The 25,752-nt window shown below is 39.4% G+C and overlaps 1 protein-coding gene across 2 annotated transcripts in view; it reads right to left on the minus strand.

The window, feature by feature from the left end:
* The window catches only part of LOC101606456 (LIM domain containing preferred translocation partner in lipoma), a 681,167-nt gene that overhangs the window by 83,135 nt on the left and 572,280 nt on the right, over window positions 1–25,752 (minus strand). For both annotated transcript variants that reach the window (XM_004654280.2, XM_045149850.1), the window contains exon 9: window positions 25,105–25,274. In XM_004654280.2, coding sequence (XP_004654337.1) covers window positions 25,105–25,274 — 170 coding nt within the window. The remainder of the gene's footprint in view (window positions 1–25,104; window positions 25,275–25,752) is intronic.

The following is a 25,752-nucleotide window of genomic DNA, read 5'->3' on the forward strand; positions in this document are numbered from 1 at the left end:
CCTCAGTTTCCAAATCTGTGGGGAGTGAGTGAGAAGATGCATGTGAGAACACATTACAAACCATGTAGACATGCATTTTACAAAGAATTTCTTTTCTGGCGTGTTTTCAATCACTAGAAAATCTGGCCACAGCCTGGGATAGGGAGACATAAAGGCTTGTAACCAAAGTTTGTAAAGATCCTTAAAAGGCAGACTGAGGGACTTTATGAATGCAATGGACAGGTATGGCCAATCCCTTCAACTAGTGCTCTAGCCAGTGACTGAAGCAAGTGGGTCCAGGTGTATGACTCCTAGTTCAAGGTATTTTCCACTAGATCAGACATTTATTAACCATTACAGGACAAAATAAAAAGGAGCCCTAATCACTATGGATGAGGTAGCACATTAGGTAACACAATAACTGAGGCTACAGTGGCCACAGATGAGAAGGATCAGCAAGGTTTACTGGGTTTCTGTCGGCTAAAATAGCAGCAACCATGGAAACTGTGAAGGAGCTTGGGGCGATCATACAGTACTTACCATCTGCACTATTCTATACAATGTAGGAGAGATGGAGAGAACAAAAAAGCAAGTGGAAAAGAATTCTGGCAAGGTTCAGAAGAAGTTTAGCAATGAAGAGTCATGCAACAGGACTGTCTAGAGTGGAACCAGCCAGCCACCGAGCTCACATGTAAGGCTTCCTGGTCTTTGTTCATGTATTTGCTCAGTTGAACTCCTTGGACAAGAAACATCCACTGAGTAGGTAGAGATGTAATTAAGTGGTAGAGTTCTTGCCTAGCATTCAGAAGGTCCTGGGTTTGATTCCCAGCACTGCAGAAAACTAAAGGAAAAGACAAAGTGCTTGCTAAATCAGATGCAAGAAGCAGAAAAATGACATACTTGCCCTACAGAATTTATTCCAATGGAGCCTAAGACAAATAAGTAATTTAAACACATATTTCTAGATGCTAGGATGGGGCAAAGCATTCGATGCTATTACATAGGATGTGGATGAGGTACCAGGATTACCTTCACTTTTCAAGGAAATAAAAAAGATACATTGATTGAGGTCTGAGAGTTCCTAGCTAGTGGTGAGGACAAAAGCAAGAAAGATGCACATACCACTAAGGGAAAATGTTTTCCAACCCCAGAGAAAAGATAGAGTGTTTTTAAAAAATATCTATATGTGTATGCAGTGTGTGCGTATGTAGCTATAGACTTGTCATATGCTAGTCTGAGAGAGATGCGTCTTTTCTTGAAGTCATTGAACAGCTTTCATGGAAATTACCACATGAATGAAGTGTGATATGAAGGAAATAAAAGTACTCTATCAGAAGTTGGTTACAGAGTGGACAAGAGAAACTGAAAGAAAGTAGGAATATAGAATCGCTCCTATGCCTCTTAATTAACTAGTGTCATTCACTGTATAGAACCATGAAGTAGAGTAGCTTCAAAAGAGAAAATCCTAGGCTCTGCTTGGAAGTGTCCCCTGAGCCTATGGGATTATTTATGAAGACTACTGGGGAAGCTGATAGTCTAGGGATCAGTGAACGGTCTTGGTCACAGAGGTTTTAGCAACACACCTGACATCTGTAGTCATGGGAGCAGATGAAATAACTCAGGAATGTACAATGAGACAAGGTGTAGGATTTGAACAGAACTCAGAGAATGTAAGGAATGGAGAGAACGAGAAAATTTTAAAATGTAGAGAATCATGAGTGTAGAAGTAGAAAGAAAAACTCAGAGTATAAGGTTGAATCAAAGGATAAAAATGTTTCAGGATGACAGTGTCAATGTCATTAGATGTTGCAGAGGCTTAAAGAATGATCAAGTCTGAATAGACTACAGTGTATTTAGCATCAACAAGGACCCAGGAGATGTTGTGGGGTGTGGGGCAAGAGGGTAAGTGGACGCAGAAGCCAAATAGACTGCAGTGGGAGGGGCTGGGGGTAGGTTGTAAGTCACAGGGGCAGATGCACAGTTGTAGAACAGTTTTTATGTTCCTTTCGTTTTAAGTTGTATTGATTAATTGCCTTTGTAGTTTCTTCCTTTTTATTGTTGAATAGTATTCCAGAGTAAGATAGTACCAGGTTTACATATTCACAAATGAAGGGCATCTAGACTGTTTCTAGGCTGGGACTGTTAAGAACACAGCTGCTAAGAACACATTGTTGAGTAAACACATGCCTTCATTTTTCTGGGACAAATGCCTAGGAGTATAACTGCTGAGTCACAGGGTAGTTGCAGGGATAGTCTGAAAAGAAAATTCTTGCTTTTTCTCCAAAGTGTTTGTACCATTTTGCATTCTGTGTGCAAAGTACGAATGATCCAGTTTCTCCACTTCTCTAGTATTGATGGTCAACCTTATCTGCTGTTACAGAAATGCAAATTATAACTAGTATGAGACTATATACCACTGCACATTTATCAGAATGGCTGGCAAGTAATAACAATAGTATCAAGGTTTCATTTTGAGACAAGTCAGAACACTGATAGTACTTAAAAATTTGGAAAGAAGTGACAACTGGCATATACAAGGGACCAGATAATTTGATAATATAGGGATCATGAGGAGGAAACTGGGAAGTATATAAAATATAAAATTGGGAGGCTTGGGGTGCCAAAGGAGCTGTGGGAAGAACAAAGAAGACAGAATGCTAGGTAAGGAAATTTGACAGCATTTTTCAACAGCTTCCTTTTAAACTTGGACTGTGAAGGAGAAAAATCAAAAGCTCAAACATAGCATTGGAATCAATGCAGGAAAATACAGGTCATGCTAGAACACATCTGGGCACATAGTTGAGAAGGTTCCGACAAAGAAAGAAAGCAAAAGCTGTGGTGGAAGAAATGGGTAATTTATGGAAGAAAAAGCCTCAGGGGTAGAAGAACATAGATCCAAGCATATGATGATCTGGTAGATGGTAAAGGACAAATAAAAAAGATAGTAACTGCTTAGAGAGATTTTTCTGGAAGCTTCCATTTTTACTGTAAGGAATGGGTAAAGTCATCTCAAGAAAAAAGAAGTAGGGATGAAACAGAAATTAGGCAAGAGTAGAGTTTATGAAACTCTTGGTAGCAGGAGACAGGAATGTGGAATGGAATGAGGATCAGATCTATGTTGGTCACAATGTACAATGACATCACCACACCTGGCTATGTGTTTTTCTCTAGCAATGTTCAGCTGCTTTGGCAAGAAAAAGAAAGACAAGTGGTGTGCTCATCCAAACTGAAATATTCCCAGGAAAGTGAAGCTGGAGACCAATGCAAAGGACTAAAGGCAGACAAAGTAGAGCTAACTCTCACAGTGTATCTGTGATCTATTTTTCAGAGAATGCATAAGGTGCTGGTTGTCCTCTGACATTTATGAGCTGCCTGTGAGGAAGCAAGCACTGTGCTAGCCACTTAACTCACATGAGCCCATTTACTCTAGGATAGATGAGCACATGTAATTCCTTGGTGTCAGTCTCCTTTAATAGACAGAACATCTTTGCTTAGAGAGCACAAAAACTCGGGCTTATATCACTTCTTTTCACAAAGATGAAAGTGACAGGGTCTGGATTCAAACCCATGTCTCTTCAGTTTAAATAGTGAGCTCTGTACATTACCATGTAGCTTTTAGGATATAGAAATTGACCCAAGTGGTGAGAACAATATTGACTGTCATGAGATGATGAGTTCTGATTTTGTTATTTACTGATACAAATTTGCAATTTCTGCTAAAGCCAAACTCTTTTTAATGGCAAAAGGTTATTACTGACACAGATCCCTTCTACCCAGGACAGGGGAATAATGTTGATACTCCTCTAAGAATTCAGGAAATGTCATGTAGGGTATAGAGGTACAAGCACAGTTAGGGATTCATGTATGAAGAGATTCTATTTCCATTTCATCTAAATGGTGGAAATATCAGGATAGGTCATTTCATCCAGTCCCCATGCTTGACAAATGTACTACCCACAGCTTATCTGAGGAGGGGTCATCTAATCTCTGCCCCATTTTTCGCACAAGCACAGTGAAAGGTAACTCTCATAATCTCAGCTTCTTTGGGCACAGCACATATGGTATGGGGCTGATGACGTCCTGTAACTGGCAAGAACCACTGTCCTGAACACTATTTTTTTTTTTATTAAAAATACTCTTATGTGTACCGTTATGCCTAGTTACATAAGAGACATAACACCATTTCTTTCTCCCAGTACATTCTACACAATGGATACCTGCAAGTCCATTATAACTGTTCTTTCATCAGAAGCTCTCTAGTACTTGCAGAGTCTCCAAAGGACTCATAACACCCAGATTCACCCTCTAAATACAGCTTGCTAAGGAGACAGTTCCATCTCCTCTTACTGTGTGATCCATTCCTAACAGAACATGTCTCCTTCATTATTGGAACCAGCTACCCTGTACTAAGATTAATGTAAAGAGATGCTGTGATTGAACACTTGGTTAAGTATGTATGCTTTCTGGAGTCACTTGAATGGGACAAAGCTTCATCTGACATCAGAAACAGAATATGTGATGGGAAGTTGGGAAGCAACCTGAGACAGGATGAAGTCAGGAAAGTGGACAGGTGGTTATTGACTAGAAGGAAGAGACAGGGGGAGCAACAGACTCTAAGGATTAAAAGTCCAGAGTATGTATACGTTTGGCCTATTTGTAAGACCATTCCCAATGGCCAGAGTTGCCAGCAGAGACCAGTACTCTGAGCAAAAGCTCTTTTCCTCTATCTTTGAGTATTATCGGAACCCCATTTCTCTCACTTATGATGGATTTTGCTAGAAAGAATCAACAGCTTCATCAGGTCTCATTTGCTGCTTTACTTCTGATCCTCATTCTTGTTCACACATGTTAATGCTGATTCATTTTTTGCAACAGAGAGAAGGCAAAGAAGACATGCTGCTCCTATGGCTCCTGGAAACTCAAAGGTTCAATCTCAAATGTACCAAAAACTCCTTGAGTCTGATTCACACCTCTGGACAGGAGCAGATACATCAGAAGTCTGCCTTCCTCAACCATTTACAATGTGTCCTATACAGGCAGGAATCTAGCAGGGACACAAAACTAACCCACAGAAGTTCTTGTCTAAATAATAGGATTTGTACCACAATGCCTTGTAGTCACATCTGTTGGCTAGCTCTGTATTCTTAAGTCCCTAAGGCCCTCTCAATCTAGATTTACTTATATTTTTAAATTTGTTTTGTTTATTTTTAATTGTTTGAGAGTGACAGAGAGGTGGGGGGGGAGAAAGGGAGAGAGAGGGGAAAATAGAGAATGGGCATGTCAGGGCCTCCAGCCACTGCAAATGAACTCCAGATGCACGTGCCCCCTTGTGCATCTGGCTCATAAGGGTCCTGGGGAATGAGCCTAAGAGATTCCTTACAGTGCTGTAAGTACAGCTTGATGGATTATTCTTGTTAGAGTTGAAAGACCTGAATGCAGTAAGAACTATGGACTGTGAGGTTTGGCTTATGAGAAAGCTTTGCCTGGACTGGGCTAGCAGCAGTTTATGTGGGAAGCTTGCTGCTATGCCCGTGTCCTGAGAAGTTTTGCAGGGTTGCAGTGCATGAAAATGGGCTGGAGTGAGCACAAGGATATGGCACAGGAAAAAAAAATTCTTTGGGTGAGCTGCTTCCCGTTCAACTGCAATTGAGAGATAACCTTTGAGATTAGGCCAGCTGACCTTCACTGGGGCAACAGGAAAAATGTAGACTCATGGTTTATGGGGATCCAGGGGTGGAATGTGGTGATTTGATTCAGATGTCCCCAATAAACCTAGGTGTTCTGGACGTTAGGTTTCCCAGCTGATGCCAATTAGAAATTAAAGCGTCCTGGAGGCAGTGTATTGTTGGGGGCGGGCTTATGGGTGTTATAGCTAGTTTCCCAATGACAGTGTGTGGCACACTCTCCTGTTGCTGTTTTCTACCTTCTGTTGGCCAGGGGGCGAAGTCCACCCTCTGCTCATGCCATCATTTTCCCCCGCCATTGTGGAGCTTCCCTTGAAGCCTATAAGCCAAAATAAACCTCTTTTTTCCCACAAGCTGCACTTGGTTGGATGATTTCTACCAGCAATGCAAACCTGACTGCAACAGTTGGAAATATTTTATAATTTGGAATGTGCTAAAATTATTACTGTTCTGTAACTCAAGAATTAATGAACACCTCCTACACCACAAGTGCTAAAAGTAAAGAATGAGTAAGTTACTCCTGGAAGGAGATGAACATACCCTTTAATGTAAGTTAGAAAATGATAAATGTCATACCTTCATTTCACTTCTGTTTAAAATAGATTGGAGAGAACAAGGCCAAACATGAAACCTCATTTTAATCCACTTGAATTAGGAGATGGGTTATAAAATTTCCTTTCAATTTTAGAACACATCATATACAATTCTGAATCTTCTTTTGTGGTTTTTCTTCCTTGGCTGTCTCCAAAACAAAGTTCTACACGTCCCAGTAGGTGCATTTCTTTTAAACCAATGCGAATAGCACATGCTCTGTTATAGTTATATTAGAAACCTGGACCATTCCAGAAGAAAGTGGTAAGAGTGATAGAACATAGAAATAGATGAAGGAACCAGAGTAGGAGAAGATTTAGATAGACATAATATACCATCAAGTGGGGGAAAAAAATGGATTGTCTGTCTTTTTGAGGACTGTAGAGAGATATTAGGAAATAGATTTCTATGCCAAATAAGGGATAAGTAAAACTTTTATAGAACTCAACAAATAAAAAAATGCCTTAAGAACTTGTAAAAAGCCATTATGGTGGCACAAGGCTGTAATCCTAGCATAGTGGAGCCTGAGCTATGTAGAGGAGAATGAGTTATTCAGACCAGGCTGTGCCCCACTCTCAGTAACTCTCATACCATATGCCACGAAAAACTGTGGTTTTAGGCTGTGCCTTGCTCTGGGTAACTCTATTTTCCAAAGCAGCATTTGGCTGTCTTGAGAATGAATACAGAGGCAGAATGACTTTCCGTGTTGCTTATGCATGTAGAAACATACTATCACCTGTCCAAGACCACCCTGAGTCACAAGTTAATAAACAAATAACTTATTTATAAAAGTATTAGATACTATCTATAAACTCATCAGAGTAGATTTGGAACCATATGAGCACACAGGTGTGTTAAAACCAAACAAAAATCTGGCCTAAGAAATTATCAAACACTCACAGCTGAGGGGGAAGAGTATACCACTCATCTTCACCACGTGAAGAGACAGACACCTAACACTGTGATGGCTACAGCTTCAACAATCTGTTAACCTGACCACTTAATGTATGCATCAAGGGACCCATAAGCAGCAAATGATTAGGTGTATTAGCATCTTTAGCTCACTGTGGTCCCTGCTGCTTCATGCAGCTCAAGTTGTCATTGTTGGTTGACCCATTTGTCCTTCCTGACTCAGTCCAGTGCCTTGCCTCCAGAGTCCTGCACCTCTGTGACTGAGCCCCGTCCTGCAGCTCTGTGGAGTCCTGCATGTCTTCTTGAAGTACCTGTAGTGACTGTCTTCGTATTGGTTATCACCTGGCTTCCAGTATGACTTATTTGAACTCTGGGGCCTTTTAAATACTTTGTAGCCTTTTGGCAACCAACTGAAGAGGTGGGGGAGAGGGAGAGGGAAGTGAGAGTTAATATGACTGGAGTAAATGAACTTGTGTTGTGTATAGCTAGCAAACAAAGGAGATCAGCACTACTTTGTAAATTACAACCAATACAACTGACAGTTTATGAATTTATTGTTATTCAACAAATACTGACATTGTGTGGAAAATGTGACTGTCTACATTTCTGCATAGCATGTTTATGATACAAATTCAAGGCCAGCTTGGTTACATAGTGAGTTGCAGGTCAGCCTTGGCTACATACTGATAGCAGTTGCCTCAATAAATAAATAAATAAATAAATAAATAAATAAATAAATAAATAAATAAAACAGCCAACACACCAGACAAACAAAAGAACTAGTAAGTTTCTCATCATTGGAATTACACTATTAAAAACAAAAACTACAATGGCAAATCCATTTCAAAATTCATCTTTTGAAAACTGAGCAGGCCCCCACTTTTCTTTTGTACATTCTCCACTTACTAGCAGGTAAACAATGGAAGCAGAAGGAACTCCAGATCCCCCTACCTACCCCTAGAAGGGAAGCATGGCAGAAATGATGAGAATGAAGGGACCTGCCTTTTCACCTGCTACTCAGCCTTCCTATGTTCTGAGCTCCAACCTCACATTAATGCAGACATTGATCTTGGTCATATATTACAACCAGAATGTGTCATAGGGATGTGGGATATGATTCACATATCCCTTCTCAACTTGCTGTTGCCATTGTACTGAATGAAATATTTATTTGTCCATACAGCCTGCTTTATAATCAGTTTTGACAAATCAAAGGATGGATTTGCAACATACCTTTTCTCTAACACATCTACCTCTCAAACACAATATCATCAGGTACTTTTCATAAGAGAAGGTGACAAATTCCTTCAAATTGCATAAATTTCTTTAAGTGCAATAACATCCTTCAGTTTTTAAAGGGCATCCTTTTTTATTTTAAAGTTGTCATTTGGATTCAAACTCTTTGGAAAACATGCATAATAATCTTAATGATCCCATTGAGTAGTTTAAATTCAAATTGTAGAGCATTTGAAATACCATGCTGGCAGCACTTTCCATAAATTACTCTCAAATTCAATACATCCCTATCACACACACAAGTACACACACACACACATCATACTCAAAAATCTTTAAATTACAGTATCTTTTTGTTTGTCCTATTTAAGTTGCTGCTTGGTTGATAAATTAGTGCTGTAGTGTCTGTTTATAAATTTCCATATAATTTTTCTAATAATTTTGTAGAGGTCATATATTTTTATATACCTCAAATGCAAATAGAACTTTGTTTCCTTGCTAGGTTATTGGCTTTGCCATGTGTGTGAACTTGCATTGTATATGCAGACATTATGTATCTTGGTGATTGGGAAAGTAAGGTGGATTTACCTATTTATCTTTAAATTTACTGTGTACACTCTCACCTGTAGGAAATACTAGGAGACCCAGTTAATTAGGTAATTTCCTTTTTATAGGTTGCCCACCTATACTCTTTATGAGTTCTGATCCAAGGCAGAATTTGGATTGATTTTGCATTGGAATTTCTTTTTAGATCCAAATGATAAAAGATCAACATTCACTTTACTTCTGGTACTTTTGATAAGTAAGATTTCAGAAAATGGGAAAAGAATGTGAATGAGCTATGAAACATTTCTTTTTAAATTTATTTGAGAGTGACAGACACACAGAGAAAGACAGGTAGAGGGAGAGAGAGAATAGGCGCGCCAGGGCTTCCAGCCTCTACAAACGAACTCCAGACGCGTGCGCCCCCTTGTGCATCTGGCTAACGTGGCACCTGGGGAACCGAGCCTCGAACCAGGGTCCTTAGGCTTCACAGGCAAGCGCTTAACCGCTAAGCCATCTCTCCAGCCCTGAAATATTTTGATTGTAATATTTGACCAAAATAAAGCAATATAGAACACAGACATCCTGAATCAGAATTCTAAACTTGTACAATTGAGAGATTGAATCATAATTTCACTGAGGAATATTTTTACTGCCAGCTAGAAAATTCACACACTATTTTCCACTAAATTCTATTGACAACTAGTCCTCAGTGGGGTAGAAGCAGGTTAAACTGTTTGATACCACTTAAATAATCAATGAAACAGGTAATGATGAGACACTTGTCAATAATTAGAACTTTCAGACCAATTAAAGGCTGTTTGGATGGATTAACAGTCTCTAAAGTAAGAGTCCTTCAAAGCACAATCCTCTAAACTGCCAATCATCTTGGTGTTTTAGTTGGGTACACCAGTATATGAATGTGTTAAGTTAGCCTTTACAAACTATATCATAGTCATTTATCTTCCTTGTAAATGATATAACAGAGCTAACCCCAATTCATAAATTGAGTAAATTATGCTTGAAAGCCAAAAGAATAATCTCTCTAGTACTGTGGAAGTCACAAGAGATGAACAGCAGCATCATCACTGAATGCTAAGGGAATGGCTGAAGAGTTGGAGGCCTGTGCAAGGAGGCCCATGAAACAAGACATGGCAAGACATGTACAGTGTAGTTGGGAAGACCAGGCCCTTGGATACTTAGGCTGCAACAACACATCCTTGCCAACTTCTTAAGACAGTTTATACTCATTATGGAGTTCAATCTAAATTTCTACAATTTTGCAGTCTCCTATTTGTCATCCAAACAGTAAGTTTCTCAAGGATTGCTGATTCTGTCTTTTAAGATGCCTATGAAAATATTACAGATGGTTTGTAAATATTTGTTAGTTGGACACCTCAAGGGACTGAGCTATCTAGTAACTGAGATGCCAAGATCAGAAAATGGATGCCCAAGCCCTATTTCCATTCTTAGCTATCTGCACTATTTTCTTGAGGCCTCAATTCTCTCATATCTTTCCTAGAAATATCACCTGTCTATGGGATTGGAGGACACATCAAATGAAAACAACTACAAAAGTTCTTTGGGCACATGCAGGTAAGTATAAGCTATTATTATGCTAAGCAATTGGTACAGGTGTTAAATTCTAAAAGATATATAATTAACATAGCTAAGAATCAGTTAGATTATTAACTAAAGCTGCTAGGGCTAGGGCCCAGGAAATAATACGCCAGAGTATGGGGCTTTGCTATACAAAGGTCTCTGAACTAAAAAGGAAGCAGCTTTTGGACTAAGGTATCTAACCTCCTGTTCTTTCCTCTCTTTCTCTTTCTTCTCTAAAGCAAAGGGAGAGTCTTTCTCAGATTTTCTTATGTACTTAATAACATACAGCAGTAGTTGGGAGCCAAGTTTTTCTTTCCTGAAAACAAAATACAAACTGGTTGTTCTGTGAGTTAGAAGTTCACATGTCTGTCACTGGAACACACCCTCTATTAATGCACAGAGATGGTCTTGGGAAAGGGGATTCTGGTTTACCCTTTTCCTTCACTCTTTCACAAAATGACCTTGGTGTCTGAGTGGTTCTTTTCTCACCTTTTGGTATCCACCCTGTCAGCAAAGGAATGACATCCCCAGCATGGTTTTTCCCTTGCTTGCAGAAAAAGGAAATTTGGCTTTTGCCAAGAAATCCAATTGATGACATCATAGAAGGAAGATCAGTTGAAGCCTGTCACTGGAGCAACAAATTGTGAACCAGAGATAATTTTTTACCACATCTACCCCCATATTTTCTGAAGATTAATACCCATATAATGAAGGTTCAGAAAATCTTCACTGACCTAAGGGAAATAGAGCTCAAGTTGCAAAATAATGAATTTAGAAATGGCAAATGTTGTCATCATTCTTTCCCTCTTATCAATCCAACTGCACATTCAAGTTCCTGAACACATGCTGCTTGTTCTGAGAGTCTATTGATGCTACTCCCCTCTGTTCCTGTCCCTAGAACAGATCAGACTTTTCCTCTAAGCTCATATGGCTGTCTGAATCTCTCTTACACAGGTAAGTCAGATGACTTTGCTTGCCCCTTTTTACCACATAAGGGCTGCGAGACACAGCATTGTCTGTATACCTCTGAACCTCAGAGAACTGAGCAGCTATGCACCTGCAATGTCTCCTTCAATGCCTCTTACAATTGGCAGAAGGTTCCCTCTTCAGTTCAAAACATGTAGTGCTGGGCTAGAGAGAAGGCTTAGTGGCTAAGGTGCTTATCTGTGAAGCCTAAGGACTCATGTTCAACTCTCTATGTCCTTCATAAACCAGACATATGGTGACAAAAGTGTGCAAGGTTGCACATGCACACAAGGGGACACACACATCTGGAGTTCGATTTCAGTGGCTGGGTGCCCTTGCAGGCTATTCTCTCTCGCTCTCATAAAAAAAAAAAAAAAAAAAAAAAAAGCCAGTTGATGGGCTTGCCAAAAAAGAAACTGTAGTGCCAAAGGCATTTAAATGCTCATTTCCCCAAGGCAGCAGACAAGGTAACCCTGCCCTTCCCTGGACTTTCAACTGGGAGAACTCAGACTGACCCTTGAGGAACTCTGGCAGCACCATTCCACAAAATGACCTCCTTTGTTTTCTTGTACATTGAACTTAATTAATCATAATGCTTAACCTGCTATCTCTTAATTACATTGGCAAATTGGTGAGGCTTACTGATCCATGCACAAGAAGGAGTTAGTTCCAAAAGAGTCTGTGGCAAAAAGCACTGTAGGGGAGAACACGTGACTGTTTCACTACATTTGTTGGAATGAACTATGGACATGCCCAGCCAGACACATACCATGTTGGCTTGCTGCTGCTTTTACCATTTACCTACTAGCAACATGCAATAATTCTCTTAAAAATTCTTCCTTGCTTTTTAAACACTAAAATGTTATGTAGTAGATAAAAATACGTACTTAAAGGGAAATGTAACCTGTTTATCCAATGCTTTGAACATCAACAGTATTCTATACCCTATGGAGTACTTAGTATTTTTTTTTTCAATGCAAGAGGATGCTCAGCTGGACCTTTTAAGTAACTATGCAGTCTATATACCTAAAAACAGAACATTCTTTACTTCTACTTCATCAGACAGAGCTTACAATGTATGTGTAAACCTACGATGAAAAGACTCAATGAACTGCTTTTAATGCCTATGTTCACATTTACTGTGAAGTCTCCTGATTGCTGTGATTAATACATCTGACTGAAACAACCAAGGGAGGAAAGGTTTGTTTGGTTCATGATTTCAGCTAATTATACAGAAAGGCAAAATGGTAGGAGAGGCTCCATCTGTGGTAGCAGGAACATCTGGCAATGAGGTTCACATTTCAGTGCACCAGAAAGTAAAGAGTCCTAGACTGGAACCAGGGGTGGCTGTAACCTTCAAAGGCCAACCTCTAGTGACTAACTTCTCTCAGCCAGGCACCACCTCCATCAACAGTACAAACTGGGGACCAAGTTCCAGAAATAGCCCATGTATTAATGAAGCCCTAGTCTACAATGTGACAGTATCTGCAGAGGGGGTTGGGGGAAAATAACTAGATTTATCATAGTAACATTAGAAGAAGAGAGACCAGAAAGCTTGCTTGGTGGCTTCCACCTCAGAATGTGAGGACATAGGAAGAAGGTAGCTCTATGCAAACCAGTACAGGCACACACATGACAGACCTCATTAGGCTCGTTCCCTGATCTTTGACTTGTACACTATGAAAGAAGATAATTTTGTTGTTGAAGCCCCCATTTGATGGTATTTTGTTATGGTTCATAAACATGACTTTCGCTAAAAATAAGACATACTAAATTATCTCCAGATAACTTTTGCTTTGGACGTTATTTTGGGAAGTACACTGTAAAGTTTGTGAGGTGGGTAGGTAATGAAAAGTGAAACAGAGAATACAGACAAAATGGAACTGTGGAGATGTCTCAGCAATTAAAGGTGTTTTGCAAAGCTATTGATCTGAGTTCAATCCTCCCAGGCACGCACTTAAAATCAGAGGCAATTCTGTAGAGATGGCTTAGCAGTTAAGGCACTTACCTGTGAAGCCTGAGGACCTATGTTTAACTCCCCAGAACCCATATAAAGCCAGATTCACAAGATGGCACATGTATCTGGAGTTCGTTTGCAGTACCTAGAAGCCCTGGTATGCCCATTCATTCTCTATCTCTTCCTCCCTCTCTCAAAGAAATAAAACATTATTTATTTTTTAAAAAGAGAGTCAAAACAGTACATGCATTTATAATAGTAACAGGCTTTTGATGCTGGGAGGTGCCCCAGAGATTCTGAAGCTCAAGGGCCAGCTAATCTGGTGTTGGTTTGCAGCAGTAATACACCATGTTTCAAGGAGGGTGGAAGAAGAGCAGATACCTCAAGGTTGTCTTCTGATCTCCACACATTACCATGGTACATATATGCATCTGCATACATATATACATGTGAATAAACGGTAGTTTGTTCCCAAGGAGCTCATGGTCTATGTTGTATCAGTTTCACATTCTTTGGATGAACATTCAAACCAGATATGGTTTACGGAAGGAAGGCATGTATTTCAAGCTTACAGATCCAGGGGAAGTTTCATCAGATGGAAGAAGAAGCGAGGTCCCATTCATGAAGCCAAGCAAAGAAACACCATCAAACAGCCACTACCACAAGCAGGCACAGCCAGAGCATAAAACCCCTTGGTGTATCTTTAGCCTGGAGTTCACATCTGCCCCAGTGACACATGCCCCCTTGTAGCAAGAGTCTGGCTGTGAGGGGCTAAAGCTGCAAACTCGATTTTAACAAAACACCTGCATCTATGGGAGACATATATTCAAAGTACCACATATGTATAAGACAGTGAGATTACTTTCCAATATGGATAAGAGATATTTAAAGATCAAAACAGAGGTGAAAAATTAATACCAAGGTACAAAGAGCATGGATTATACTAGAGGGGAATTTGGAAAGATTCTCCAAACAGAGGTAGCCAATGTAGAATCTGAAAACTTAAAATACTAACCTTGCTGATAAGGAAAAACCAACAGTTATCTACCACCATGAAGTTATTGAAAAACAAGCAAGAAGCTCAAAGTTCTGCCTTAATCATTATTTTGCAAAGCCCTCAGTATTAGTCCTTGAATTGGTAAATTTGTAAAAAGGAATAATAATACTCCCTGGAGACAATAAATGAATAGACACGTGGCATTAGGAGGAAATAAAATGGGTCAAACCCTGCAGGCGGCTTCCTCCATGAAGATGTTTTGGCTAAACTCTTCACTTCCCCCATTATAGTTACGTGCTCACTGCTGGGACAACCACCCAGGCAGAAGAAGCTTATTATTTCAGTACAACATATTTTAGGGGAAGTTTCATCATGAAGGAAGAAGCTGACCTACTTCCCCTCACATCCATAGCAGAGAGACAACAGCCAGTACCAGCCAGCACAAGCTGCCTCTGAATAAACCCCTAGCGCTGGACTCAAGATCCACCCCCGTCTCAAGTGACACACCTCCTTCAGCAGGGCTCTGTTTGCTGGAGACTAAGTAGAAAATTTAATCAAAAATATCTGAGGCTATGAGACCATTGACATGCAACATCTCCCCAATACTCCTGTACTTATTTCTCCCAATTCTTTCCTCTAAGCCCCCATACATTCATTCCTTTCCACTTTCTGGAAAAACTATTTGCATATGTTGTAGGCTTTTACAGTAGAATTTATTTGGATTATTAATTTATTTATTTATATGTTTTTGCCCAGCCTGGAGCAGAAATAGAAACATTCACTTTTAAAGGAATAACATCTTAGCACATTCAGTTTCATTTCAAGTAATATTTCCCATGAGCTGGGATAATTAAATTGCCTCCAATTTCTTAACCATTAAAGAACTAAGAAAGTAAAAAAATCACTTTTGTGGATGATGTTTACTACTTTCTTGCCAATAATTGACACAATTTGAAATGTTACCACATATCACAAATGTAACTACATATCACAAACGATCTTCAGATTCCTCCAGACTCCTATTTATCTATCTAATTGAGGCATTTCAAGCAAGTTTTCCTTTCCCAGTGACATTGTATTTCCCATATATTAGGCCTGGTCACTATGAGATGTTCCCAAAGAGAAATTGCCTTGTTGTGATGATGGCATCCACTTCAGTGGTATTCTCTGTTTTCCCTGAAAACAGTCTGCCAGTTAACTAACCTACCAACCAACCAACCAACCAGCAGTCAACTCAGGTTTCATTTATTCATTTGAGCTTGGATACAGGAGGAAATAGCACATCACCTTCAAAGTCATCAGAACATCAAAGATCTTTCCATTGCAACTCCTTGGCAGCTTTTTTGTATGAGGACAGTGTATTCATTTGACCTTGGGTGTAGCAGCGCTTGTGACAATTCTACAGCTGGAAACTAAACAGCTGGCTTCCCTCTCACATCTTTCCCCTCAGTCTTACATTACGGTAGTGACTCTCTCCATAGGGACCTGGAGCCAAGTTTTCCACTTCCTTTCTTATATTTACAGACTCACAAGCCCATGCACACCAAAGGGCAAGCAAATAGTTTATGAGCCAATCCCACTAAGAAGACATCAGCAAGAAAACGGGCCACCCTCCAGCCACCCTAACTCTGAAAGCAAGGACAGGATCACGTGCTGAGTAAGCATAGTGAAAACAGAAAGATGAATCAAATGTGACCTCCCCAGTTCCACATATTCCAAAATGAGTTCATATCAGTAAAGGAATGTGTCAAGGACCCCAGTGACTAAAATACCAGAAGCAGTCAGTTCAGTCCTATTCAAGAGGCAGACGAAATGCATTGCATGTTCTGGAAAAACCACATCTAGTTGGGAATTTGAAGGATGGAGATGGGAAGAGATAATAGGTCAACAGAAGCCTGGGTCTAAGCAAACACACCTCAGAAAACAAAGTTCTGGAAAAAGAGCCAATTTTGGTCAAGTATTGTTAAAAGAACGTATAACTTAGAGATGGGAGATAAGAGTGAAGAAAAATGTTGGAACCATTTCTTGTGTACTGTGCTCAGATAAACTCAAACTTAAATGTGCTTAAGAACTGTAGTCCCTCCCCAGAGCCTCATAAAAAGTGTAAGGTTCCTGTCCTGTTGAGTAAATATTCTAAGGAAAGTTTTATTCATTTATATTAATGAGAATTGAACAATGATTCAAAAGGAGGTGATCTCTGACAAATTCTGAGAAAACCAAACTTCATGGAATTGCTGTCACATTCCATGAGCTCTGAAACCAGAAAGGTGCGGTAATGCTCCAGACACTGAAACACTGGGAGAGTTGAAGATTCAAGTTAGGGAAAGTTCTCCTTTGCATATTCTCTATAAGACCCTTGGGCTGTACCTGGTGTAATTAGGTAATGTTCAAAGTCCTCCCTGATTTGTTTATTTAGCCCTGTTCTCTTTGAATGCTCCTTTTTGAATGATGGAGATGGGAAGTAAGATAAACACTTTTAGTTCATATACAAGTTAATTTCAGTTTCTGCATTCTGCTTATGAAATTCGTTGATCTCTTACAGCAACCTTCTTCAGGGAAAGACTATTATTGTGTTGGATCCTTGACTTATTTTCAGAGTTTCTGGGTTGGTTTTATAGCATAAATCCCACTACCTCTTATAAATACTGTGTCTCCGTTTCTGTGTGTCTTTCTCTCCCCCCCCCCACAACTACCTTATTCTTTAACCTGTAATAGGAAATGAAATGCTATGGGCATTTTTTCCAATGACACAGAACAGTTCAGAGGCCCCACCAACACAGAGTCCATGCTGTAGGTGGCTAATTATTGTTCCTTTACTCATTAAGAGGCATAATATAAATATGAAATAAAACAAGGAATCAACTACTTTCCTATTTTCTTTCCATCCTTTTATCTCCAAAGTAGAAAGTTCACTGAACCACAGCCAACAATTCACTCAGCCTAATGAAGTGTATAAGTAATGGGATTAAAGAATCTTAAACCATTATTACAGTGGCCTGATGCTGACATTCATCCAAACTTTGGCAAACATTGAGCGGTGAGTTCATGCTTGATGTAAAAATAAACAAACTAGGGCAGTGGGAAGGTTCTAGAATAGTTTCAAAGGCATTTAACCTGGAAATTCAAGACCCTTCACTCTGGTTAGAACCAAAGCAAACACTGTCCTAGTTCCACACTCTCCAACCAAAGCCCACTGGATCCGGTGTATTTCAGGGATGTTTCTCTGGACCTGAAGCTACATATGGCTAAAATTCTGCATGTCTGTTCCAAAGAAAGCAGTTCTTTGAAGGTATCATCAAGGTTCATGGTTTCTATTCCTGCCTCTGTCATTAATAAACCATTCAACCTGGGGCAAATCAGTCAGCTTTCTTGGGCTGGAGCTTTTTCAGCAATAAAATGAGATGGTATTGAATTCCCAAGGTTTCTTCTGGCCCAGAAAAAGCATTTTGATTCTATTACAACAGAAGTCAATAGACTTTGGGACAGGACTTTAGGAGGAAGACATTGTGCTCAGCTAGACCTTCTTGCTGATCTGAGCAACCCACTCATGGGCCTGTGAATCGTTTTACCTGCCAGTAAGTGCTGTTTGAGAGCCTGCAGGGAAGGGTGAGCAGTAATGCAGATCAGCAAAGGGCTGGGGGCTACTTGGGGGAAAGGAAAAAAATAAATGCCTTTAGCAAAGGTTAGTACATAACTTTTCATTCCCCAATGAAACACTGCTGCTGTTTGAAGGCAACAGGCAGATGCCATGGTTGCCTTACAGATGAGAATGCTTTTCAAGCACACTCAGCTTCAACCTCATTGTGTGTCTGAAGGAATTACTCTCCCCAGTGTCTTCTAGCATTCTTCACTTAGGTCACTTATGTTTATTTCATCATCACAAGTATGTGCTTTATGGTTCATTGCTACTGTGTTAGGAATATTTTTAGGATTGTTGTCTCTCAATCTACCCTTGTTTTATATTTTGTCAGATTACTAAGTATAGCAGTTTGATTCAGGTGTGCCCAGTAAGCTTGGTTATTCCAAATGCTAGCTTCCCAGCTGATGGCAAATGGGAATTAACACCTCCTGGAGGCAGTGTATCATTGGGGGCAGGCTTATGGGTGTTCCAGCCAGCTTCCTCTTGCCAATGCTCAGCACGCTCTCCTGTTGCTGTTGTCCACCTGATGTTGGTAAGGGGGTGATGTCCACCCTCTGCTCATGCCCATTTTTCCTTGCCTTCATGGAGCTTCCCCTTGAGTCTGGAAGCCAAAATAAACCCTCTTTCCCATTAACTACTCTTGGTCAGGTGTTTTCTGTCAGCAATGCAAACCAGCCTGCAACACTAAGCGTTCTCTATTCTCATACTTTTGATCATATTAAGATTTATACTCACATCATCTATAAATATTTAGATATCCTGCACTTAAAATTCTGAGTGGAAGAGTCTTAGAAAAAGATGAATGACATGTTGCCATTCATTTAAAATTAAGAAACACTCAATGCAAATAACACAGTGAAGTGCTTGAGATACAAATTAGAAATACAAAGAAATCCATGGATATAGTAAAAGCAATGTTAGATCAGCAACTATTATAAGGTAATTCTGCAAATGGGAATCAGAAAGAAGAACCCAAAGAATTTCAAGTGCATTCCTAATATCTCTTTAATGTGTTAATAGATATGTAGATATTATTAATATATGCATTAAGTATATAATAGGGCTTGAGAGATAGCTTAGCCGTTAAGGCACTTGTCTGCAAACTCAAGAAGCCAAGGTTCAATTTCCCAGGACCCGATTATGCCAGATACACAATGTGGCACATGCATCTGGCGTTTGTTTGCAGTAGTTGAAGGCTCTGGCCTTCTTTATCTCCCTTTCTCTCTATCTGCCTCTTTCTCTCTAAAACAAAATTTTTAAAAAGCTTAAAAAATAGTACATAACAATCTGAAGAATATGTACACACTAAGTGTTTAGCTTTTGGTTTCTCAATTTTAATTTCATTATCAATATGGCAGGGGCAAGCCAGTATAGTTCTAGAACTGGGAAGCAGGAAGGCTGGCCATGCTATGTCTTATCAATGAAATCCACATCCTTTTTTTTCTTTCTATTTTACTTAGACCTTGTTTTATATTATGCTAGTTGTTTTGTTTTAAAAAGAGTCTGTGAGAAAATGTCCTTTCAATCAAAAGCATCTATGGTGATAAAGGTAGGGAGATTTCCATCCTCCCTTCTTTCTTTCTTTCCTTCCTTCCTTCCTTCCTTCCTTCCTTCTTTCCTTCCTTCCTTCCTTCCTTCCTTCCTTCCTTCCTTCCTTCCTTCTCTCTCTCTCTCTCTCTCTCTCTCTCTCTCTCTCTCTTTTCTTTCTGTTTGCCAATTGACCTATCAGTATCAAAATATCATAAAAATTCCAAATACTGTTCTACTATTGTAATCATGGAATAGACTACAACATTTTGTACATGATATTCCATTTACAGTTGTATGTAACTTGGTTTAATATCTTTTATACTTGGATTAGTTGAAGTTACATCAGCATATATTTTTCTTTGGGGGGGCACCCTAAATTGGATATTACCTTCAGGATTATGCTGGCCTTATAAAATGATTTGAAAAGCTTCTCTTTCGTGTGGTTCTAAAAGCAGAAATAGCACAGGCATCATTCGTCCTTTGAAGATACGAAAAATCCTGTTAGTAAAATTTTCTAGTCTTTCTTAGGTAGCAGTTTTGACTTTCATCTATGTTTATGGGGTTATTCAAGCATTTTTTTCTTTCATCATTTAAATTTCTAGGGAAATGTCTTGTTTGTATAAACTTTTAAATGCAACATATATGAATTTTTTTTCTTTTAAAATGGGACCACATATATCTCTGGATGATCTTGAGCTCATTATATAGTCGAGGATAACTTTGGAATTCTAATTCTTCTTTCTTTACCTTGTTGTTATAGGTATATACTATCATGCCCAGTTCATGTGGTGCTAGGGACAGAACCCAGAGCTCTGTGCATGTTAGCCAAGCACTGAGTCAACTGAGCTACATCCTTAGCTTTAGTGCAGTAATTTTAGAAGTGTTTTCTGTACTTATTTATGCTTACAGTTTCTTTTTATTTCAGACAATAAAACAACAAATAGGAAGAGAGATTGTGTGTGTGTGTGTGTGTGTGTGATGGCACATGCACGTGTGTTGTCAGAGAGAAGGGTACATGAAAGGAAAGACATCATGGAGATCAGAGAGCAGGGTGGGCATTTAGGAAGAGGAATGTCAATGCAGATTTTTCAGATTGAGTACAAAACCATTACTTTTCCAAGACCACATAAAGGCCAGACCATAGCTGCTTTTAAAACATGTTATTAGGGGAATGTGAATATATCAAAGGACAACTTTCCTGCAGAGGTACAAAAATACAACCTCATAATGGAGCTTGAAAAGTTAGCATTCTATATTATATTACTTTCAATAAATGGGGGGGGGTGGATAGAAGTGCCTCTTAGAAGGTAGAGAATGCTTAACCCTAAAACCATGGGTTTTGTCTGGTATATTTCAGGACTAGAAATGGGTTAAGGCACACAGCAAGTTGTTGGTCAGGTCCCCAAAATAACATAGGCCATTGCCAAAGCATTTGGTTACCAGCCAAAGCAAAAAGATAAGACTCTGAAGACACCCATAGCCTGTGATCACAGGGCATTGAGAGATCATGCTGAAGCTAGGAAGAATTATGGGAGCTGTTGGGGGACAATTGTTACCAACAGTGTTAATAAGCAGGAAACCCTACAGAGAATTCAACAGTAAATCAGATATCTAACATACTTCCCAAGGCTCAGGGAACATTGCTAAAGAAAGGGTGGAAAGATTGTAAAAGCCACAGCATGGAGAGGAGTATAACTTCAAAACATAGTAATTAACTTTATTTTAAAACTCCTCAAAACAAAAAAAACTAATAAAATAAAATGAAATAAAATGAAGAAAGTTATATTTACTTAACTGTGATCTGTTAGAGGTTATAACTGGTGAGTTAGGACCAGGGAAAATAGTTTTTGTTTAAATTATTTTACTTTAGTGATCTTAATATGTATATTTATTCAAAACTATAGAAAAAATTGGAATGATATTTCTAAAATATCTATTGAGTTTGCTATAGATAAAATACACCAATTAAAGTAGCTATTACATAATGCATTTATCAAATTAGTCCAAAATAAATCTACATAAACCTTTCTAATATGGGATAGCACACAGACTAGTATTAAAACTCATCACCGCTAGTGGTCCTATACCTGGACAAAAGCTCTCTACAGAAATGTTGCAAGGTTCTGGCTGTGCTGGCAGGAGGTCGAAGAAGGAGTAGGCGTGGTCTAGGCCTGTCTGGTCACAAGAGTAATACGCTATCTCAAAACAAACAAACAAACATAGTAAGGCAATGAAAAAGTCCTCCACAGTGTATTAGAATATAAATATATAAATAAATATAATATAAAATTTGAAAATTATGCTAAGGAAGCAATTTTAAACATACAAAAATTTTACTCCGTCTTCTCAAAGCATATCGGTTACAATACTGCGAATACCTAGAACTTTTGGCTAAAAAAAGTTTTAAAATGCAGTGTATAAATATGATAGAAACTTAAACAGAAGAGAAGCTAAAAATGAGTATTAATACAGTAGAAAATTATATGTATATTTATATTAGGGTAATAAATAAAAAAACAGAAAAAATATCTAGATAGAATTACAATGTCATTCTGAAATAATTTTTACTGATCATAGATACTTATGAACAAATATTAGAAGTTCAAGGACCTAGTAAGATACTAATAAGCATTGAACCAGATCTGAAGATATTGCCAAATTATTAGATCTCAAAAGTATATAAATATTTAACTTAAATATGATTTTAGGTTTATCAATAATTCTGGAAGAAATTTAAATCAGATTGGTCTCATTTCTGGATTTATGTGGGTCAAGCAGGGGTATTCCTTACCAGAAATTATTATTTAAGCCATGTTCTGATCTGCTGCCATCAGGTTTGCATCGCTGGCAGAAAACACCCAACCAAGAGAAGCTTGTGGGGAAAAAAAGGTTTATTTTGGCTTATAGATTCAAGAGGAAGCTCCATGATGGCAGGGGAAAATGATGGCATGAACAGAGGGTAGACATCATATCCTGGCCAACATCAGGTGGACAGCAGCAACAGGAGAGTGTGACAAACACTGTCAAGAGGAAGCTGACCATAACATCCATAGGCCTGCCCCCAACAATACACTGTCTCCAGGAGGGTTTAATTCCCTAATTACCAACAGCTGGGGACATAGCATTCAGAACATCTAAGTTTATGGCAGACACCTGAATCAAACCACCATACCATTCCACTAAGGGGGGGGGGTAATGACAAGAAAATCGACCTGACTGATGCCCAGGGACAGGAGTTCTTTGGCTTTGTAAACAATATCTATAGATACAAGTGCCCCACAGTGTACCATGACTGATGCCTCGGGACCAGGATCTCTGGCTTTGTAGACAATGTCTTTGGTTAAAATTGCCCCACAGTATTCCAAGAGTGATGGCCAGGGACCAGGTTCCCTGGCTTTGTACATAATGTGTGTAGGTACCAGTGCTCCACAGTGTATCAAGACAGATGGCCAGGCAACAGATTCTTCAGCTTTGTACATGATGTCTGTAGATACCAGTGCCAGTGCCATGCAGTGTACTGAGAGGCCCTTTGGCTGGATCACATAGAAAATGTCTCTGGCTCTAGACTTTTGGTTCCTGAAAACCTGTGCAGCTCTAGGGCTATCCTTATTGCAATATCCACCTTCCAAACAAATTTGTTTTAATTTATGTTCTTTATTTCCCTGTTCTTTAAGCATTTCTAACATGCAACCCACTAGAATTAAGAAAGTTTAGCAGAAAGAAGGGTCAATACATCCATCTGAGGATATGAAGGTTGTGTTGAATACTGGAATCAATATTGAACAACGGCCTTTGGGTAATGCTTAACAATGCTAAGAATTAAACTATATTTCAGATTAGCCATGGAAAGATCTCAATGAAGAAAAATCTTGATGTAAGGTTATTATGAGGGCTATCAGTGAAGAAAGATGGATGGTAAGGCTTTCTATTATTTGAATTTACTCAGCTCTTCCAAGTGTGTGATTAAACATCTCCCAGAGAGTTTTCATTGCTATCACAGAGTTTGCTACATGTAGCAGGAGAAGAGGGTGTGGGCATCAAGAAGGATCAGAGACCTTATAGTGACTGCAACCTAAGCCCCTGCACTATAGAAACCCACTGAAAAATCCTATCTGGCTTTTCTGACTTTTAAAAATGGAGAAGAGGTACATCTGAGAGGTACCTACACTTCTTACAGCTCAGTGAGTCTCACTGTATAAGTAAGGTTCTCATATTTGGGATTATTACTATTTATCACTACATAGGGTCACAAAATATCTTATCACAATTAATAAATAACATTTATTAAACTAACATTTCCTGAGCAAACCAAGAATGCTTATTTTCATCATCAAGTGAATTATGGGAAATTCCTGTCACCATCCCCAGGCTATAGATGACAACTGAAATTTATAAAAAAAACAAACCAAAAAAACAAACAAACAAAAAAACAAGTAGTTAGCTAAAGTAAGAAAGCACTGAGTCGTTTGACCAAATTTAAATGTATGTTCACCACAAACTGTTACACTCTTTTGCAGTGTCTTGCTCATAATAGGTTAAAAAAAAATACATAGCTCAACAAGACCTTCACAAAAAGATTCATGGGAGTGGCAAACATCAACACTAGAGTCAAAAAGGGAGCTATAAAAAGGCAATGCCTCAGTCTAAGAATAAAGAGCCCTGGTTGGCTCCACAAAGCTCTGTGTGTCTCACTGCTATAATTTAAAACAATAATTTTTTTGCTTTTATTTTTTTGAGATAGGGTCTCAGGCTGACCTGGAATTCACTATATAGTCTCAGGGTGGCCTAGAACTCACAGCAATCCTCCTTCCACTGCCTCCTCAGTGCTGGATTAAAGGTATGCGCCACCATGTCTAGCACAACAATAATTTTATAATGATGTACCGAGTCATTAGGAAGTGTCAGAGGATGACGTCTGAGAGCCTTCTGTGGTAAGAATTTGCTTACTAAACTTGCTTATTTTTTTCCACAGCAACAGGACGTGACTGCACTGTGTTTGTCTTTGTATTCTGAACAAACTAAATCTGTATAGTATTAGGACACATAGGACTTGGAATGTGATGAGGAGAAGGACACTGACAAGTTCAGCCATTTGCAAGTCTGCAAGTGTTGGGATTTCAAATGCGCGGCAAGCTTGACTAACAGGAGAATGACCCTGCTGACTGGGAACCCTTCTGATGCATTGGAGAGGATCACACTAGCTTGTTCACACATGTGAGAAAGCCACAGGCTGAGGAATTAGGCTTCTAATTGAAAAGCGCCTCCCACACCAACACATTTTTAGGACCTACTATGAATGGCAACTTCCAGAGAAAACAGTACAGTACACCAAATCACACATGCACATGTATTTTTCAGTTTAGTGAGTGATAAAAATCTCATGGTTACATTTTACATTCTATCCGTAGTGGCAGGCACATGGTCAAAGAAGACCAAACACAAGAGGACAAAACATGCGGGCACTTACAATGTAGCAGGGCTCGCAGTATGCTTTCTTCTCCACGGCATAGAAAGGCTGTCCTCGAAGCTTGTTGTTACAGATGATGCAGGTAAAACAGTCCACGTGGAACACCTGATCCATGGCGGTACACCCTGTCCCTTCCCCAACTACATTTTCTCCACAGCGAGCACAGCGGCCTGGAAGAGAAAAAGGTATTCACTGTTTACAAAGCAGCTCTTTGATCCTTCCAAGGAAGCCATCGTGGAGAAGCCAGTCGCTTCATCCTGACAGCGGCGGCAGGAGGGGAAATGCTGTGGCCATCATTACCTGGAAGTAGTTCGCTCAGCAGCACAGCCACCACTGTGCTGGCAACACTGGCACAGCAAGTGTCTCCACGAGCCAGTGGAGGAAAATGAGCCAAAGTCCCAAAGTGATGGAGGAGAGCTCACATCTCAGATTTCGGGGTTGGCAAACCACCTCTAACCTCACAGGTATAGAAATGAAGCTATTCTCTGTGGCGAGTGTTGGCCCTCAGTCAGAATCTGGGAATCTATTCTAGACCCATATTTCAATTCCTTCTGCAAAAGCCCTGGCTTTTCAATCCTTTACAGGTATAGGCATATCACATGGCCATCACCTTTACGTCCAGAGCACCATCACTGCCATAAGGTTGCC

The sequence above is a fragment of the Jaculus jaculus genome, chromosome 5 (assembly GCF_020740685.1).
Source record: "Jaculus jaculus isolate mJacJac1 chromosome 5, mJacJac1.mat.Y.cur, whole genome shotgun sequence".
Taxonomy (NCBI): domain Eukaryota; kingdom Metazoa; phylum Chordata; class Mammalia; order Rodentia; family Dipodidae; genus Jaculus; species Jaculus jaculus.